The 21,015-nt window shown below is 36.3% G+C and overlaps 1 protein-coding gene across 2 annotated transcripts; it reads left to right on the top strand.

Annotated features, from left to right (window-relative positions):
- The first annotated feature begins 1,028 nt into the window (after positions 1-1,028).
- On the top strand, positions 1,029-17,460 carry nt5c2a (5'-nucleotidase, cytosolic IIa). Of its 2 annotated transcripts, XM_073833847.1 has the most exons (19): positions 1,029-1,100; positions 2,149-2,266; positions 3,139-3,177; positions 5,823-5,896; positions 8,049-8,166; positions 8,255-8,350; positions 8,618-8,709; positions 8,789-8,846; positions 8,957-9,050; positions 9,138-9,191; positions 9,740-9,823; positions 9,913-9,954; positions 10,317-10,424; positions 10,505-10,571; positions 10,662-10,832; positions 13,036-13,087; positions 13,370-13,430; positions 15,512-15,688; positions 15,783-17,460. In XM_073833847.1, the coding sequence occupies exons 2-19, from the start codon at positions 2,166-2,168 to the stop codon at positions 16,023-16,025; spliced, it is 1,731 nt and encodes a 576-aa protein (XP_073689948.1). In that variant the 5' UTR covers positions 1,029-1,100; positions 2,149-2,165; the 3' UTR covers positions 16,026-17,460. The 2 variants fall into 2 exon arrangements, with proteins under 2 accessions (XP_073689948.1, XP_073689949.1); XM_073833848.1 differs by lacking the exon at positions 3,139-3,177 and having other exon boundaries at positions 1,031-1,100.
- Positions 17,461-21,015: the final 3,555 nt, after the last annotated feature.

Here is a 21,015-nt window from a genome sequence, read left to right as displayed (position 1 = left end):
TCATTCTAATATGCTGATTTGCTGTTCAAGAAACATTTTATTATTATTATTATTAATTTTTTTATTATTATTATAAATATTTAATACATTAGAGTAAAATTTTCAGGATTCGTTGGTGAATATTAAGATTTAAATATCAGAATTTATCTGAAATAAAAAGCTTTTGTAACATTATACACTAGTATTATTTTTTAAATGGGGGGGGTATATAAATAATACTTTTAGTTAGCAAGGATGCTTTAAATTAATCAAAATGATGATAAAGACATTTATAATGTTACAAAAGATTTCTATTTCAGATAAATGGTGCTCTATCAAATGAAAAACTTTCTATTTATTTTTAAAAAAACTGAAAAAAGTCAACATAATAATAATAATAATAATAATAATAATAATAATAAATGTTTTTTTAGCAACAAATCCGACTATTAGAATGATTTCTGAATGATCATGTGACTGGAGTAATGATGCAAAAAATCACAAGAATAAATTACATTTTAAAATATAGTCAAATACTAATTATTAAAAATATTTTTTAAAATGTATTGTTTTTGCTTTAATCTACTATCAAACTAGTACATTTGACTAGCTGTGCATGAATTCAAATCAGCCTTATTTTCATTAAAAATCTGGCATCACGGTCTAAAGTTGACAACCAACAGATGGCGATATTTGTCTTCCAAACTGTTTTTTGTTGTGTTTTGTTGAGTTTTCAAAAGATTTCTGCTTAATTTCTAAGACGTCTGTTTACTAGATAGCCATTACTGATGGAATACAAATACATCATTTTACAATAATTTTACTCATGTCATTGTCAACAGACATTAAATAAACTGAATAGCAAATCAAATTAATTTTACTGTAGTTGTTCTGTGTGGCTTTTAGATTGATGAATCGTTTCACATTAGATCATGTCATGTAATATATCACATTACTTCCACAGACTATCAGCTACTTAAACTGTATTTAAATGAGTCTTTATTGTTGCTTTAAATCTCATCATGTAGTTGCTGCATGGACATCTAGTGGCTGGATTGTTTGCGCATGCGCAGTTTGCAGATAGCGCAGAACTGCAGTTGTTGGTGGCTGAAGGAGCTGAGGTAAGTAGCCTACTGACACTTAGCGGAGATATAACGCGTTTAAAGAAGCAGTAGTTATGCTATTAAATTGTTGCCGAATAACTGTGTATATGAGCGTTATAGCGACAATCGATAAGGCAGTTTCCCCCATTTTATGCATTAGTTTCCGGCTGATCAAAACTAAAGGAATGTTACTTAGCTGGTGTGCTAACTTTACCATCACGGAACTGCACGAACAAGAGAAAAGATATGCTCGCATGTTGCTTTGATATTATTAATAAATTGTTACAGTTATTCCAAGCCATAATGTGAAAACGTAATATAGTCTTTATGTAAATGAAACAGCAGGTGATTTAAATTCAAATCTTTATTGACTAATAAATAGATAAGACAACGGGTATATAACGTTACCCGTTATTTGTCTTGTTTATGCAACGTCAGGTAAAGATTTAAATACTATGTACAATATGGTTGTATATTTTGTAATTCGTTCATTGTATTATTTCCAAACCTTGCAGAGAATGAGAAAAAAAAACAGAAAAACAAAGATAATTTTTGTTTTTGAGAGAAGAAGAAAAAAAATGAAATAACTAAATTGTTTCAAAATATTGTGTTGCGTCTGTGAGCTGTTATTCAGGGTTAAAGTTAGTAAATTTTCCCTTTAAGGGGTATCTAAAGATGTAACGTTATCATAAACCTTGTACTTTGTAATTGGTTTCAACATTGTTGCAGGCAGCTCTGTAGTCGTGTGTTTTTCCTGTTCATGACTGTTTATCTTTCATACAGGAAGTGCTATAACTGACTTAAAATTATTATTTTGAGTGTAGTTTTACATAGATGTGAGGAATATTTTGAGATTCTGTTTAAAATTGTTTGAATATGTCTAGTCTAAGGTCTAATATTTGCAAATCACCTGCTGGGCTATTGTGCAACAATTTAATGTGGTGGAAATTTAACCTCTGAGATACTAAACCAATGCTGTGCATATTCAAATTCATTGTGTTCTGCTGTCTGCCTTTGCTGCATCAAGAAACAAAATCTTGATTTTAACTGTTGCTTTCATTCTCAGACTTATAACGGTTAAAGATGACAACCTCTTGGAGTGATCGGCTCCAGAATTATGCAGATATTCCTGCCAACATGGACGGTTTATCCATGAAGAAGTACAGAAGAGAGGTGCATCACAGGTACTAACAGATTTGACTAACACTTTTGGATTTGAAGGCCATTCTCATTATATTGGTTAAATCAGATCTCGGTAACTTGAAAACAAACTCATTGTCATATACATAAGTAATAATTCACGAAACAAGTAAATGCAGACTTGTTATATATTTTCTTGTAGCAACAGTTGGAAAAAATGACTTTAAATGACCTGGCCTCCACTCAAGATTATAATCAATAATGAAGACATTCTCATTGGAATATTTGCATTTTATGTGGACAACTAAATAGCTTTAAGTCTCCAAAATGAATTGTAGACTTGTAATTTATTTATGTATTTTTTTACTTAACATTTAATATGGTGAGCATGTTTGCTGTTGCCCTGCCATTATGTTGTTCTGTGGATGCACCTGTTTGTACATCTGTTTGTCTGTCAGAACCTGTCTGCTTCATTGTCAGCTTGCATGTGATTTAAGCAAAGGTTGTGTATTGTAAGCTTTATCCTGAATCAAAAGAATGATTTTGTTTCATACTAGGCTCAACTATTGAATATATTTAAGTATTAAATAAAAAATGACCATTGTAACAGTGTATGTGCACATCATGATACTCATATCCCATGTTTTAGTAGACTGTATTTACTTATGCCTTTGGCAGGTTAATTTGGCCTGTCAGCGTAATACTTGCAAGTTCCTAAAATGCTGTGTTTGTCATGGCAAACAGTCATTTTATAAAAGCAGACTGTGCTATACATTTTTGGACTTTTCATTATTTAAAAAATGGTAAGAAGACTTTTCAAAAGTCATTTTTAAGCTTACTGGACACAGTTCATGTAGTAGCGTTAGCCGGTGTGTACTGATGTAATATGTAGTCCATGTATTCCTTTATTACAAAGCTTACCACAGGAACTGGCCCACTGTCATCCTTCTATGAGGTATGCCAACGTTTTGTTGTTGACCTGCAGTGCTGACTGATCATCTGTTGCGTAATTGATGTTTTTTTCTCCCATGTACTCATCACAGCACAGCACTAAAAACACAAGATGAGCAAAACCATCAATGCTTTTGCACTGTGCTGTGACTGTATGTAGGTATCCAAAGGAAGACCTGTGATGGGATTTGAATTTGTGAGATCATTCCTTCATTCTCCCTTCCCCTAGCTGTATCTCCTTCCTTCATGCTCTTAACATATCATTTAACAGCTCATTTGTTCATAGTGTAAATTTTACAACATTTTTAATGTTTAACTTCAAATTTGGATTAAGGTGAAAGAAAAAAAAAATATTGTTTTTAACATCATGAACAAAGCACAAATGTGAACCATGTACAATACAATAGCAGATACATACATTTAACATAAGATACTAATTCTAATATAGCAAGCTTTGTACTTTTTATCCCTTAACAGTCAATTAAAAGGTGTCCAAATGCCAGCATTTGTATTTAAGCTTGTATTTTGGCTTCTGATGAATCATATTTGTTGCGAATTTAGCTCAAAAGGGAAATGTATATAAATAATGACAATTCATTTTGATTAATTACCATTATTTATATCAGCCGCCAGTAGTAACTAGCGGAATCGAATCGCCATCAATTAATCTGTTCATCTAGCGAACATACAGGGTAATTTTGTATCAACCCTAAGCAATGATATTTTCTTGGCCACAGAAAAATAACATTGTTACACTAATAATGCATTAGAGCATGTAGCTTGATCGGAAATCGTAAAGGGACATTAATTTGCAAGGCAGAATCAGAGACTCATGTAATTTGTGCACAAGAGTTTTATTAACTAACGACTAACATATAACTAATCTAAACAAACAAACAAACAAACATATACTCACTCATACAGGGTAGGGTAAGAGGATGGTTAGAGAAGTATAGGAAAAGGGGCGTGAGGCTGAGCTGACCATCTAAAGAACCATCAGTTTCTAATTCAAAGAGCCGTATACGATAGCTTACACAAAACCTCTGTTTAGTGGAAGAAACGATACTTGCATCCGTACGAGAGTCTCGTGGAGCCTCTGAAGAAGTCCTGGATGGTTCCATTTGATGGCCGGAGTTGCACTTTCTTGAAGCTCTGAGGTTGTTCTTGACTCTGTTGTGGTTGAGAGAGTCTTCTCTCCCAAATGAGCGGTTCTGAGGAACCGCAGGCCGCACTTCAGAGATGGGGATCCAGAGATGGCCATGAGTAAAGAGGGAGAGAGTTCCGATTGTGTACATTTGGATAAGTTCCATAGTCGAGTGAAATTACCTCCAGTGGGAGTAGTCTGTGTGGAGAGTCCACACAGCTCCATATGTTGAGGCCCCCCTCTGGGCCTGGGCCTGTGGAGGCCCTCCCCACAGGCAGCAATCAAGTTTTCAGAAGGAACTGGTCGGAACTAGGTGTGAGCCCTTTTAACATCTAGGAAGATAACACCTCTCAAAGTGGACTTGACCAATGAGAGAGGCTGAAATTCCGAGCGGGGGTTTCGAAATGATGTGGGCTTTTACGACCCTTTGTTTGAGAGCAAGGTATTTTGCATGTGGGTAAATTCATGTAAATCTACTAGGGATTCATGAAACTCTAATATGTTACCTGTGTATCAACATATAATATGCATCATCTTTTAGATCATCAAAATACGAATTCAGAGATACTAAACATGACACGTACATAATATATCTACATGAGATATCTATCTATATCTATCTTAAGTCTTAACACATGCATAAAACATTACACAAATTAAAAAAAAAAGAAAAAGACAAGGTACATAAACCACAATGATATACACAATGAATGGACCATTTGTGTGTTCATTCATAGGATGGTTTTCCTATAAATTAGGGAAGAGTCCATTTCAGTAGGCCAAATGTCTTTCCTAAAGTTGCTGCATTCCTTTGGATCGTAAAACTGGTGTTATCAGATAGTTGCCCTGGCAACTGAGCCCTTAAGGCCCAGTTGCTTTAATGTTGGTAAAACTGGGGGTTGTTTCTAGAATGCCAACCTAAAGTTGGCTTGTTGGTTTTAAGGATAATTTGTTAAATGTAACAAATAACTATGTCTGATTGGTCCAGACGCTACAATTTTCATATAGTGCTATTATAGTTCACATGTCAGTTTAATTCATATAGGTAGCCACAAAAGAAACAATAGTCAGAAAAACACGTTTTTCAGGTTGGTGAAACAGATGTGTTCAGCAGACTATGAAATCGCTTTTCCTGATTTTTGTAATTGTGTTTTATTTACCATTCTGTTTTTGGTGTGTCTCGAAACCAGTCATTACCACCCGAAAAATCTTGATTTAACTGGAAATCAAGGAATATTACTACCATTTTGCTCCACTTCATATGTTGCTGCTGTTGGCTGAACTAGGATTAGATATCATCTAACCAGATGTATAAAATCTGATCTATTGCTTTCACAGGTCACAGTGTGTCAGTGTAACTCATTATTTACCCTAACATAAACTCCCATAGAGCTAAAACTTACAGGTTGTGCTCAAGGCAATGGAATAATACAGTCTGCTAAAAATAACACAATTTAAATATCCATGACGTTCATTTTAAACTGACTCTGTTTTTATCTCTGCAGAGTTTTTGTCAATAGAAGTTTGGCAATGGAGAAGATCAAATGCTTTGGCTTTGATATGGACTACACTCTAGCAGGTAAGATGAAGTATTAGTCTCTCCCTGAGCTGCCACTGAGGTCTGCATGGTGCCTTGTAAGTTCAAAAGAATTGTAAAGCATTGCGAAATGGTAACACCATAGCATGCTGCTGTAAAGTAATCCTTGGTCTCATTTATTAGGTGGTGTCATGGCTCTGTAAATAGCACCCTGTCTTCAGCTGGCTCATGTCAGGCACATGATTTCTTGTGCTTGAAGCTCTAAACAAGATGAATGGGCTCATTAACAGCCATGATATAAAATGTGGTCGTTTTGAATGGTCATCTGCCTGATTATGGGTCTGTTGTAATAAAGGAGTGCTAATGTTCACAGGAAAAGGTTTAAGTTTTATTGCCGGCACACAGCCTGATATTAACACCAAATAAGAGCTGCTTAGATTAATGTGCATATGCTGTGTAACTCCCTGCTAATTGCTGAGAAGTGAATTTGCCTAACGTGGCAGAAAAAGTGAAGAGTGCACAACAATGTTGGTCAGTACCCAAGTGAAATCTTTGGCTAAATGCGGTCTCCTGTTTATTTAGTGACATGGTGACAGGTCAGACAGTTTGGGATATTTGTAAAGCTTGATAATGGGGTCAACTCAGTTTCTGCAATGTTGACTTTTCCTTCCTCTCTCTTTCAAGTAGAACTCGAAATCTCATATCTTTAGGGAACTGTTCATTCAGCTGATCTAGCTCATTTTTTTCACTTCCAAAACAAAAAAAATACAGATAATTTACTCAACCCCTTTTCATCCATGGACTACAGGTGCCCCAGAGTTTGAAACGCCAAAATGCAGTTTAAATAAAACTTCAAAGGGTCCAGGAAGAAGGGTCTTATCTAGCAAACTGCATTTTGGAAGTTCAAACTCAGCAGGGACACCATTGAAGTGCACTATATGGAGAGAAATCCTGAAATGTTTTCCTCAAAAAAACAATTTCTTTACGAAGAAAGAAAGACATGAACATCTTGGATGAAAAGGGGGTTAGTACATTATCTGTAATTTTACTTTTCCTTCATTTCTGTAATAATACTTTTCCTTCAAACCTTTTTGCTTCTACAGAAAAAGAAGCAGTTCAGCTCTGGTTTATTAGGCTCCTTGAGGGACTTGTCTCTTGTCGACTTGAAGAAAACAAGGCACAGTTACTCAGTTCTGTTACAGTTATTTTTATTGTAGGTGGAATTGTATGCTGTGAAAAAGGGACCTGCTGAGGGACATAAAAAATGCAAAGGCCATGACATTGATGGAAATGCAAATGATTAATCTATTTTGTAATATTTTTGTAAAACATTTTGATGTAGAAATTTTAAATTGCTTTTAACCAATGTCTAATACTTTATAAACAATAGATAATTTGGCAACAGTCGTACCATTTGTTCGTTTTGATATATACACTTTTGTTAAAATAAGGGGTCAACTGATACGTGTTTTTCAGGGCTGATGCCAATGGCGATTATAGCAGATAAAGTAGACCGATAACTGATATTTTGAACCGATATCTGGTGTAAAGATGAAAATAAATGTCAAAATTAATAATAACCAGGGCTGTCCGTGTCCAATAAAAAATTTCTTTAAATGCTTTTAAATTAATTTAGCAGCAAATCAGTTTTGAATATGACCAATACTGATAATCATAAAAATGCCTAATATCGGTGCCGATAATCGGTCAATCCCTATTTCAAATGTTTGAGATCAGTAAAACTTTGTTATTGAAAGTAATAAACAGTTGTATTCAGTAAGAACATATTGAAACTGAGCAAAAGTGACAGTAAGGACATTTATAATGTTACAAATATATCTTTTTCAAAATGCTGTCCTTTTAAACTTTCTATTTATTATTATTATTAAAGTATCCTAAAATGAATCCTAATGGCTGCTGAAAATTCTTTTCATCACAAGGTTAAATCTTCAAATATATTCAAATAGAAAACAGTTATTTTAAATTGTAATAATATTTCACAATATTGCTATTTTTACTGTTTTTTGATCACATAAATCCAGCCTTGTTAATTATAGGAGAACACTTAAACAATTCTTACTGAACATGAACTTTTGAATGGTATTGTGTGTGTGAACATTTTTATCACCATGTTTTTACCACATTCATGCACTATATCAGCTAACCTTGTCTCTGTTTTCTTCTCTGTTAATAGTGTACAAGTCTCCAGAGTATGAATCTCTCGGCTTTGATCTGACTGTCGAAAGACTGGTTTCCATTGGTTACCCACAAGAGCTGCTAAACTTTGTCTATGACCCTGCTTTTCCCACAAGGTAATTTTCCAACACACTTTTCTTAGATCCTTTTCTTAATTGTGTTTTCACTGCATATTTTGATTCACAAATTTTGTACATCTTTCAGAGGCTTGGTGTTTGATACAATGTACGGAAACCTGCTGAAAGTAGATGCTTATGGAAACATCCTTGTCTGTGCTCATGGTTTTAACTTCCTGCGTGGGTGAGTCTGCACTCATAATTTAAGAGCAACTGATGCCCTGCATAGGGAAACATAGTGCTCACTTTGTGTGTGTGTTTATTCCTTTACAGTAAAACCTTCATTTTTTTACCCTAGTAAACTAAAAACGTAATTCAAAAATGTATATTGGAAGAACATGCACAGATGAATCATTAACAACAAGACAATAAAGGTGCATTGAGGAAGTAAAAAGTGTCATTTGTGAATTTATGTAGATGTTACAGTGTTCGTGTCACTTGTGTTTTTCAGTCCAGAGACAAGAGAGTTGTACCCAAACAAGTTCATTCAGCGTGGCGATACAGAGCGATTCTACATCCTCAACACACTTTTCAACCTCCCAGGTTAAAATCTTTAATCAGCTAATACCAAAAATCCAAGTCCATGTTTAAGTTAACATAGTTTGTTTTTGCACTTTATTAGAGACATACCTCTTTGCCTGCCTGGTTGACTTCTTCACTAGCTGCTCCAGATATACAAGGTTTGTTTTTGTGTCTTTACTGTAATGCTTTTGTAGCTAATCTGGCATGAGAGTGTAGTAGATGATCTGAATTGGCATTTTATATGACCTTTTAATTTTTGCCCCCACAGTTGTGAGACAGGCTTTAAAGATGGAGATCTTTTCATGTCCTTCAAGAGCATGTTTCAGGATGTCAGAGATGCTGTGGATTGGGTCCATTTCAAGGTAAAGGCTATTTTTAGGTGCCTTTTCTTCAAAAGAAATAGCATTTTTTAACTCCGTATATATTTCCGCTTCTGTGTGACATTTCAGGGCTCACTAAAAGTGAAAACAGTTGAAAACCTGGAGAAATATGTGGTGAAGGATGTAAGTAAACCAAATTATTAAACAGCTTCTTGCTGACCAGTGTTTTTGTTACCTTACTTCACTTTGTATGTTTATCCATAATGATTTATACCATTGAGGTCGAAAATTTACATACACCTTGCAGAATTTTTTATTTAGTGCTGTCCTGAATAAAATATTTCACATAAAATAGGTTCACAATATAGTCCACAAGAGAAAATAATAGTTGAATTTATAAAAATGACCCTGTTCAAAAGTTTACATACACTTGATTCTTAATACTGTGTTGTTACCTGAATGATCCACAGATGTGTTTTTTTATTTAGAGATAGTTGTTCATGAGTCCCTTGTTTGTCCTGAACAGTTAAACTGCCTGATGCCCCACTAATTCTTTGGTGTTTTTAACCCTTTTCAACAATGACTGAATTATTTGTGCGATTTGCACGCTGAGGACAGCTGAGGGACTCATATGCAACTACAATTACAAACAGGAAACAGTTTAAGAGTTTATAGTCATAATGTGTTTTTGTGCATTTCCATAACTTATTCCATAACTCTTTTTCTTCTAGGCCAAATTACCATTGCTTCTAAGCCGAATGAATGAAGTTTCCAAAGTGTTCCTTGTTACCAACAGTGACTACAAGTACACAGATGTGAGTTATTCTAAATGAAACAACAAAATTGGTTGAATTTTCATTAGAAACAAATGTAAAATGTAATTTCCCCTCCTTTCCTTTTTCAGAAAATCATGACATACTTGTTTGATTTTCCACATGGTCCAAATGTAAGTGATCTTCCCTATTGTTGTTCACTAGCATACCAGTGGTACTTAGTTGTTTTTATTTGTCTCAGATACCCAATGAAAATGTCTAGTGCCAAAGGACATTTTACATATTATTTATGTCGAAAACATGAACCAGCAAGATGCACTGTGTTAAAGAACTCTCTGAGGATTAATTTGCCAGTTACGATGTGTCTGTAATATCACAGTTTTCATTAAAAAGTGTTCTAATAACAAGTGTTGAGAAAGGGGATATGAACAGAAAGACAGGGAGTATCAGGGGCCATATAAGAACTCATTTTATTGCAGTTTTATCGCATATACAAGGACAGTAACAGACTGAATCTATTTTTTTTTTTTTACAGACTAGTACGCCTCACCGACCCTGGCAGTCCTACTTTGATCTTATTCTGGTGGATGCCAGGAAGCCAGTGTTCTTTGGGGAGGGCACAGTCCTGAGACAGGTGGACACGGTAAGACCGCTAGACTCACATGAGTATCTTAATGTGACAAACTCATAGATTCAGCCTCAAAGGTAGTTTCTGTTCTGTAGACCACTGGAAGACTGAAGATCGGAACATATACGGGTCCCTTGCAGCATGGCATAGTGTATTCTGGTGGTAAGATATAAATATATGTAGTTCTTCATATATATATATTATTTTATTCTAGTCTGAAATGTCTGATTAAATATGCTTTATTCTTCCTAGGTTCCTCAGACATAGTTTGTGACCTACTGGGAGCAAAAGGAAAGGACATCTTGTACATTGGTGACCACATCTTTGGAGACATTCTGAAGTCTAAGAAGCGTCAGGGCTGGAGAACGTTCCTCGTGATTCCTGAGCTGGCTCAGGAGCTGCATGTGTGGACTGACAAGAGCAGTGAGTCTGTGACAGGGTTATTATAGTTAACTAAATCTAAAACCATAAAAAAATGTTCATTACTTAATAAAAAAAATGTTAACTAAAATATAAGCTACATTTCATATTTTCATTTAGTTTAAGTTTTGAAGTGATGATGGCAAAAAGTGTAAAAAGAGTTTATTGAATGATCTTAGTTGCGTATGTCTCCATGTTCAGACTTCAGTCTTATGAACACAAATTCAGCAAGTAATATTATAGCTGATTCACTACAACATCCCATAAACCTTGGGTTTCCATAATAATTCCCTCTTATCTCTCTTATCTCTCATTCATAAAGACAAAACAGTTCATGAAACCCCACAATCATGAGATTGAACAAGAAAAATAATAAGAAATATAAAATATAGAAACATAATAAAATAGCCAATAAATAAATAATTAAAAGTGAATAAATGATCCATGATAATCCCTAACAAATTCATCTAATTGTTCTACATCTTGGATAACCTGAGTGTGAATAAACTGTCATCAAATTTTGTTTTTGGGTGAACTATTACTATTCCTAAATTTAAAATGAACAACAAATATATAAAAATAAAAACTAATTCAATATACAGTCGTGGCCAAAAGTTTTGAGAATGACACAAATATTAGTTTTCACAAAGTTTGCTGCTAAACTGCTTTTAGATCTTTGTTTCAGTTGTTTCTGTGATGTACTGAAATATAATTACAAGCACTTCATACGTTTCAAAGGCTTTTATCGACAATTACATGACATTTATGCAAAGAGTCAGTATTTGCAGCGTTGACCCTTCTTTTTCAGGACCTCTGCAATTCGACTGGGCATGCTCTCAATCAACTTCTGGGCCAAATCCTGACTGATAGCAACCCATTCTTTCATAATCACTTCTTGGAGTTTGTCAGAATTAGTGGGTTTTTGTTTGTCCACCTGCCTCTTGAGGATTGACCACAAGTTCTCAATGGGATTAAGATCTGGGGAGTTTCCAGGCCATGGACCCAAAATGTCAACGTTTTGGTCCCCGAGCCACTCAGTTATCACTTTTGCCTTATGGCACGGTGCTCCATCGTGCTGGAAAATGCATTGTTCTTCACCATACTGTTGTTGGATTGTTGGAAGAAGTTGCTGTTGGAGGGTGTTTTGGTACCATTCTTTATTCATGGCTGTGTTTTTGGTCAAAATTGTGAGTGAGCCCACTCCCTTGGATGAGAAGCAACCCCACACATGAATGGTCTCAGGATGCTTTACTGTTGGCATGACACAGGACTGATGGTAGTGCTCACCTTTTCTTCTCCGGACAAGCCTTTTTCCAGATGCCCCAAACAATCGGAAAGAGGCTTCATCGGAGAATATGACTTTGCCCCAGTCCTCAGCAGTCCATTCGCCATACTGTTTGCAGAAGATCAATCTGTCCCTGATGTTTTTTTTGGAGAGAAGTGGCTTCTTTGCTGCCCTTCTTGATACCAGGCCATCTTCCAAAAGTCTTGGCCTCACTGTGCGTGCAGATGCGCTCACACCTGCCTGCTGCCATTCCTGAGCAAGCTCTGCACTGGTGGCACTCCGATCCCGCAGCTGAATCCTCTTTAGGAGACGATCCTGGCGCTTGCTGGACTTTCTTGGACGCCCTGAAGCCTTCTTAACAAGAATTGAACCTCTTTCCTTGAAGTTCTTGATGATCCTATAAATTGTTGATTTAGGTGCAATCTTAGTAGCCACAATATCTTTGCCTGTGAAGCCATTTTTATGCAACGCAATGATGGCTGCACACGTTTCTTTGCAGGTCACCATGGTTAACAATGGAAGAACAATGATTTCAAGCATCACCCTCCTTTTAACATGTCAAGTCTGCCATTCTAACCCAATCAGCCTGACATAATGATCTCCAGCCTTGTGCTCGTCAACATTCTCACCTGAGTTAACAAGACGATTACTGAAACGATCTCAGCAGGTCCTTTAATGACAGCAATGAAATGCAGTGGAAAGTTTTTTTGGGGGATTAAGTTAATTTTCATGGCAAAGAAGGACTATGCAATTCATCTGATCACTCTTCATAACATTCTGGAGTATATGCAAATTGCTATTATAAAAACTTAAGCAGCAACTTTTCCAATTTCAAGTATTTATGTAATTCTCAAAACTTTTGGCCACGACTGTACATATGGGAGCCGATGAGTACAGCTCACTGTGTTCTTTCTTTTGCAGCACTGTTTGAGGAACTACAGAGTCTGGACATTTTCTTGGCAGAGCTCTACAAGTAGGTATCAACTGTGGACTCTTGCTCGGATGTTTGCACCACTGCCATCCAGTGCACATACGTGCTCTCAGTCATGCACTCACTAATCCGGAGAAGGACACATTGCTCCCTCCTTGCTGTCTGCGGCCATTTGACATGCAGATAAAGGGGCACACATTCCTTTCTATTTTAAGACAGATGGTTCACGTCTTCTATTACTTTAACTCATTCAACACTGTTCTCACCCCAAATCTCTCTATTTCTCATGGCATTTTTTCCATCCTTTCTTTCTTTTGTCCACAGGCACTTGGACAGCAGCAGCAATGAGAGGCCTGATATCAGCTCTCTTCAGAGAAGGATTAAGGTATATTTCTTGATAAATAGGAAAGTGTGTGTTCACTGTGTGTTCCAGTCCATTTCCATGATTTTTACATTGTCAACTGGTAAAGAATGGGAGAAATTATTATTTATTATTTTATTTTATTTAAATGTGCATCTCGGTAGCAAGGCAATTAGCCCTTTTCACACAGCAACACCAGGAAATTCCTGCAAAATTACCGGAACGACTTTAATGGTAAATTCAAAAATGCTCTGTTCACACAAGCAATGATGTTCCATCTTTTTACCGGTAAACCACCATTCACACATCAGTTTCAAAATACCGGTAAATTCTGTGAAATCATTAACCACAAATGACCTCTAAATGTCTGCCTCCCAGTGTTGTTTGTAACATGGAGGGGTGTACATGGTCAGTGTTTTTGTTAATGTTTTCATTTTTGTGTATTCTTTAAACCAAACTACACAACATAGAGTAAATGCATCATTGCAACAGAATGTTCTGATTGGCCCAGAATAGACATCTTATGTCAGCACGTTAGGAACTTGTGTGCTCATACTGGTAATCTTGTTCTGCGTTTACACAGAGCACATTACTTTACGGGTAATGTTACAACTTCTCATATCAGTAATTACCAGAACATATTTACCGGTATTTTTGAAACATTTGGGTTTTTTGTTTAGTGATAGTTGTTCATGAATCCCTTGTTTGTCCTGAACAGTTAAATTGCCTGTTGTTCTTCAGAAAAATCCTTCAGGTCCCACAAATTCTTGGGTTTTTCAGCATTTTTGTGTAATTGAACCCTTCCCAACAATGATTTTGTATAATTTTGAGATTCATCTTTTCACACTAAGGACAACTGAGGGACTCGTATGCAACTATTACAGAAGGTTCAACACTCGCTGAAGCTTCAGAAGGAAACACAATGCATTAAAAGCCACAGGTCTTTATTCTGTTCAAAAGTTTACACCCCTGGCTCTTAATGCATATTTTTCCTTCTGGAGCATCAGTGAGCATTTGAACCTTCTGTAGTAGTTGCATATGAGTCCCTCAGTTGTCCTCAGTGTGAAAAGATTAATCTGAAAATTTCACAGTCTTTGTTGAAAAGGGTTCAGCTACACAAATATGCTGAAAAAACAAAGAATTTGTGGGAATAGCAGGCAGTTTACAGTTTTTAGGTAACACCGTATTAAGAATCAAGTGTATGTAAACTCTTGAACAGGCTCATTTTTATAAATTTAACTTTCTTTTTTTTGTGGACTATATGTAAACGTCTTTTATGTGAAATATCTTAGTTGGGTCCGTACTAAATAAAAAAATAACATGCATTTTGTATGATCCCTCTTATTTTGGAAAATAATTCACATTTGTGCGAAGGTGTATGTAAACTTTTGACTTCAATTTTACAACGAATTGCGAGATTTTAAAATATTCATTTTGATGGAATATTTATTTTTGAAAAACTCAGTTGTTTTAGTGTCACATGATCGGTCAGAAATCATTCAGATATGTTGATTTGCCGCTCAAGTAAAATGTCCTATTATTATCAATGTTAAATACTGCTTAATATTTTTCTGGAAACCGTAATGATTTTTTGTGTTCTGTGTTTTTTAATAAATAGAAAGTTCAAAATAACAGCATTTATTTGAAATGAAAATCTTTTGTAACAATATAAATGTCTTTACTGTCACTTTTGATCAGTTTAAGTAGCCCTAAATGAAAGAAAAATTTCCATCACTTAATTTAAAGTGATAGTGAGTAATTACTCACCCTCATATCGTTCCAAACCTGAGACCTTCGTTCCTCTTCAGAACACAAATTAAGATATTTTTGATGAAATCTGAGAGCTTTCTGACCCTGCATAGACAGCAACGCAACTACCATGTTCAAGGCCTGTCAGTCGTTGCACCTTATTGTTGAAAATGGAAATTTTTAACAATGTCTTTGCTACCTTTCTGGGCCTTGAACATGATAGTTGCATTGCTGTCTGTGCAGGGTCAGAAAGCTCTCAGATTTGATCAAAAATATCTTAATGTCTTACAGGTTTGGGTAAACTATTCCTTTAAACTCATCATCATGTACTGTTTCTCTATCTCTGCTTTTCTCAGAAAGTGACCCATGACATGGACATGTGCTATGGAATGATGGGAAGTCTGTTCCGCAGCGGTTCTCGCCAGACTCTATTTGCCTCTCAAGTGATGCGTTACGCTGACCTGTACGCTGCATCCTTCATCAATCTCCTCTACTACCCTTTCAGCTACCTGTTCAGAGCTGCCCACGTCCTGGTAAACTCAACAAACACACTGTCTACAGTTGATACATTGGTCGTAAAAGTCAGGATACTTTAATAACCTGTTTCTATCCGTGGTTTACGTTTAGATGCCTCACGAGTCCACCGTTGAGCACACTCACGTGGACATCAACGACATGGAGTCGCCCATGGCCACACGCAACCGCCACTCCATCGACTTCAGGGACCGTGAGTGCAAGAGACACCAGCTGACCCGCTCCATAAGCGAGATCAATCCTCCACACCTCTTTCCTCAGACGCCACAAGAGATCACACACTGCCACGATGAGGATGACGATGAGGAAGAGGAGGAAGAAGAGGAGGAAGAATAAGCTAGAGTTAACTGGATTCGGGTTCTTAGAGATGTGTCTGCGGTTTAAATAAGTATAATCATTGCATTCACACTCAGCCATATGTTTTATAGAGATATAAGAGAGGATGTTTATTTCTTGCAAAGCATACATATTTTAGAGTTTAAGGTCCGATGAGAGCATGAAGCTAAAACTGGGTTTTGATAGTTCTAGCTTCTTATTTTTGAATGGAGAAAATAATTACTATGACATTTGCATGATATTGAGGGAACAAATACAAACAGTTACAAGGTACGTCATTGACTTAAGCTTGAGGAAAATGCATGAATACTTTGTTTGTGGCTCCATGATGTAATAAATTGCCTTTAAAGTTTGGAAAAGAGCCATGTAGCATGCTGGGAAATGTCACACCAACAATGCGGCTTGCTCGGTATCTGTCTGACTGCCTGTTTAAGCGCTGTAACATCGCCATCTTCTTTTTAAAAAAGGTCGTATGCAACTATTATTATTGGGAAAAAAATGGAACACATGCAACTGTTGCCATTTTATGCAGAGACACAGGGTTTCATGTTACTGGATACTGAAGTGTAGTAACGCTTTGGGAGATGACGGCAACTCTTGCCATGCACTTGCCATGAACACTGTGTTAATATTAGATCTTGAATCTAGATTCATTATTTCCTATTTTTATATCCACTGATATAAAAGTCAATTCAACTGGATATAATGAAAACATTGATGTTAGCGTAACGGTTAGTTTTCGGAATGTTTGACACGAAGCCATGAGGATGACAGTGGACAAATGAGTCTCTGTCATTTTAAACATTTCGTACAGTAACAGTCCAGATTCTGAAACTTTGCTTTTGACTGACATGGTGCTTTGTTTAGCATCAGAAATGGTTTTGCCTTTTGTTACCGTTTTAAATCAAAAAGGGAATTTATACTGGGTCCATCTTGCTCTCATACCATGTGCATTCATATATACTGTATCAGGGTCTTTTTTTTTTTTTTTTTTTTAACAGTGTTGTTGATTTTGGACTGGAGTTCAATCAAAGCCATCTTGTCATTGTAATATGTGAAGGGACGCTTTCATAACCAAAGACTGTTATTGGTGTCCTTTGTTTTAATTCACAGATGTTGTTGTTGAAGATTTATTTTGTGACTGTATTGTGTGATAGAGATATGTTTAAGTTTAACCCTTTTTATTTTTAGGCCTTTTCATTCAGGTTATATATGCTGTACTTTTTATTGTTTGAAATCTCTGGATTTGTTTGATTTAGTTTGAGTCCAAGGCCTGTGAATCCCTTTTTTGTGTTTCCTGGTACTATTGTTTCATCAACATGTTTTTATTATGTTGAGATTTACTGTAAAACAAACTGTTATGACAGACAGTGTGGAAGGATTAGATCTTATGGTAGTTTTAATGTAGAAATAAATCAGAATGCTTTCAAATGAGTATTATTTTCATTTTTATGTTTTGCATTGTTTGCTACACAGGATTGGTTTTCAGTGTTTTGGCTTGTTGCGTATGAAGAGAATAAAGTTCCTGTCATGCAGCACCCCCTTGTGGTCATTCAACAATAGCTGTGTTTGTATCTTCACAAACCAACATGAAAAGGTTGTCCTCATTAGCCTGTGTATTATGCTTAAAACAAAGAATAAAAAATACATATATATATATATATATATATATATATATATAGGCCATTCTACAGAATTGGTCCAAAGTCAGAGTTAGAAAAGTCTTAAAAATTGTATGTATGCAAATTGTATAATATCCAAGGTACACGTTTCTAGTAATTGTGCAGTTAATTCTCATATTGTATTTTCAGAAAGTTTTGGAATATTTGTCCTCTCCCCAAATTTGTCACTACCTTAACACAGTAATAATAATAATTTAATTAGAAGGGTTATATTGACCAATTGGTTTTGTTTACATCTACATTACATATATATGTGTGTTTGTTGGTTTGGCTGTTTTATTAAAAAAAATTTCAGAGGTAAATCAATAACAATTGTATTTTTTTTTCAATATTTCAAGTGTAAATTATGAGATTTGTTGTATTTTGAAAAGCAAAAAGTTGATAATACTAATTTAAAAGTTAAGGATTTATTAGTTTGAATATACATTGAACCAAAAACTATCAAAACATATAATTCAGTATACTTTATTTTTGACAAAACATCCCATGCTTAGGTAGTGACTGCACATTTTCGGTAGTTACAGTAATGCTAATCAGCACATGGTTTGCTAGCACAGTTCTCAACAGTTGTTAACATAAAAACTGTTACAGTTTAACTCCTAAATAAAGTGTGTTTATTTGTAGAAAATGGTGTAACAATAGCCTTTTTATTTGACCATTTATGACTCAAACATCTGATGAGCATACTGACACCTTGTCAGCTCACAGCGGGTGCACCTATAAACCTGTATCCTATTTTTCCTACTCGGGTCAGATTTTTCGCGCGCTGTCTGCGGATGTGACGTCAAGCGCGTTCATGTTAAACGTTTCAGATCACTCTGCCACCACCGCTAGTCATATATATTGCAAACAAACTTAGTTTCTCAATCAATATATGTATTTGACTGTTCTTACCTCTGTAAACATAATGTTGACTTCTTTGCAGCGGATGACTTGTGAAGTGTGTACGTACGAGCGCGCGCTGCGAGAGCGAGCAGAAAGGAAGAGCAGTTCCGTTTGCATAAATTGCATATAGTCCCTTTAAAATGATGGGACCTATCTACTCACACAGTCACACATTTCATTTTAGGGGTTAGGGTTTGGGACAGTCGCCTTCCAATTGAAAGTACCCAATAAATGATTATTTTTATATACATTATGCTTACTGATATTTTAAATACTATTGTGGGTTTCAAAAGAAGGATCTTAGTAAACATCTAAAGCTGCTTTCACGCTAGTAGCGACTTTTGTTGGTTTTTGGCCATGAGCAGGGTTGCCAGGTTTTCACAACAAATCCCGCCCATTGATTAGATTAGATTAGATTCAACTTTATTGTCATTACACATGTACAAGTACAAGGCAACGAAATGCAGTTTAGGTCTAACCAGGAGTGCAATAAGCAGCAAGTGCAGGATATAGGTATAGTTTATAAGTTATAAGTGCACTTATAGGAGATATGTACAGGGGGAAGCTATGGATAATATTTACAGATGAAGTACTGTGAACATAATTTACAGATGATAATTAACTACAATTAGAATGTATAAATAGATGAACACAATATACAGGTTGCTATTAACTATAATGTAAATTGCAGGTAGATTTGAACATAATTATACAGGTTGCTGTTTACTAAAGCAGAATTTACAAATAGACAGATATAGATATAGATTTATCACAGATTTACAATATGTATATGTGCAAAGGAAATGTGCATTTACAAATGGGTATGTACAGTGTAGTGCAATGAATATTAAGTAGTGCAATGGTAGTGGGGAGAGTGTAGGGTGTGTGAGGGGGGCAGAGGTGTCAGTGGGGGGCAGAGTTCAATAAGGAGACAGCTCTGGGAAAGAAGCTGTTCCTCAGTCTGCTAGTTCTTGTCCTGTGGCATCTGAAACGCCTGCCGGAAGGCAGGAGAGAAAACAGTTTGTGGGCGGGGTGAGAGGAATCCTTAAGAATACTGCGTGCTCGACGCAAACAGTGCTTCTTCTGGATGTCCTCAATGGATGGAAGTGGAGTCCCTATGATGCGTTGGGCAGTTTTCACCACCCGCTGCAGTGCCTTACGCTCCGCAACAGAGCAGCTTCCGTACCAGACTGTGACACAGTTCGTAAGGATGCTTTCTATCGTGCAGCGATAGAAGTTCACCAGGATAGCTGAGGACAGCTGATTCTTCTTAAGTGTTCTCAAGAAGAACAGGCGCTGGTGAGCCTTCTTGACCAGGCTGGAGGTGTTGGTGGTCCAGGATAGGTCCTCCGAAATGTGGATCCCCAGGAACTTTAAATATGAAACAGACTCAACAGCCATCCCATTGATGTGGATGGGTTCGTGTGAACCTATTCTTCCCTTCCTGAAGTCCACAATGAGCTCCTTGGTTTTGGTGGTATTAAGGAGCAGATTATTGTCTGTGCACTACGTGGCCAGGTGCTGAATCTCCTCCCTGTAGGCAGTCTCATCGTTGTTGCTGATGAGACCGATCACCATAGTGTCGTCTGCAAACTTGATGATGGTGTTAGATCCATACACAGGCCTGCAGTCGTGGGTGAAGAGGGAGTAGAGGAAGGGGCTCAGCACACAGCCCTGTGGTACACCAGTGTTGAGCGTGAGAGTAGCTACTCATTGCTACTCAAAACTAGCTAAAAACTATCCCAGTTGCATTTTGTATGAATGAAAGTAAAAACGGCAAGATGAGGCTCTGTCATGTTTTATTTTGTTTTATTTAACATTACCACAACTTAAATATAGGCTGCGTGTTGGAAAGAAAGTGCGCGAGATAAGACCACTACAATCTGTTAATGGTCTAAACATAAACATTTTGACTATATTTATAAGATATATAAGTTTATATGTATTTAAGTTTGAAAGTAAAATAAATTACAATATTTATTTATGTTATATCATACAATGCGTGACCCTGCCGTTGATTTGCTTTGATGACGTTCCAGGGCATTCCAAATGAGTGATTATTGTCAGCAAAGTCCACTTCAACAGATATACCGTGCTAAGGGAGTAGGGAGCAGTGAACATCGCGTAGGGACCCTGTCGATCGGAACGCACCTTGGTTGATTTATTTGCCATGCGTAAATTGCATTCTATATATACACCTGAAGCAGCCTTACAATGTCTTTTCACAACACATCATCAGTCGGCCATATTGGCAGCACAGAATATACACAAAGCCACTGAACTAAACAGAACTCGCAAATTCTTAGTTTTGTTGCTGCGGAAATTATTGTCATATTTTGTGCTGTACTAATCAGTCGGACCAGAAAAAACATTTGGAGTATGATAGACTGACAAAAGTTATAACAAATCAAGAAGAAGAGTGC

The sequence above is a fragment of the Garra rufa genome, chromosome 2 (assembly GCF_049309525.1).
Source record: "Garra rufa chromosome 2, GarRuf1.0, whole genome shotgun sequence".
Taxonomy (NCBI): domain Eukaryota; kingdom Metazoa; phylum Chordata; class Actinopteri; order Cypriniformes; family Cyprinidae; genus Garra; species Garra rufa.
The sequence above is the reverse complement of the archived record's forward strand: the minus strand, read 5'-3'. Positions and strand labels throughout refer to the sequence as shown.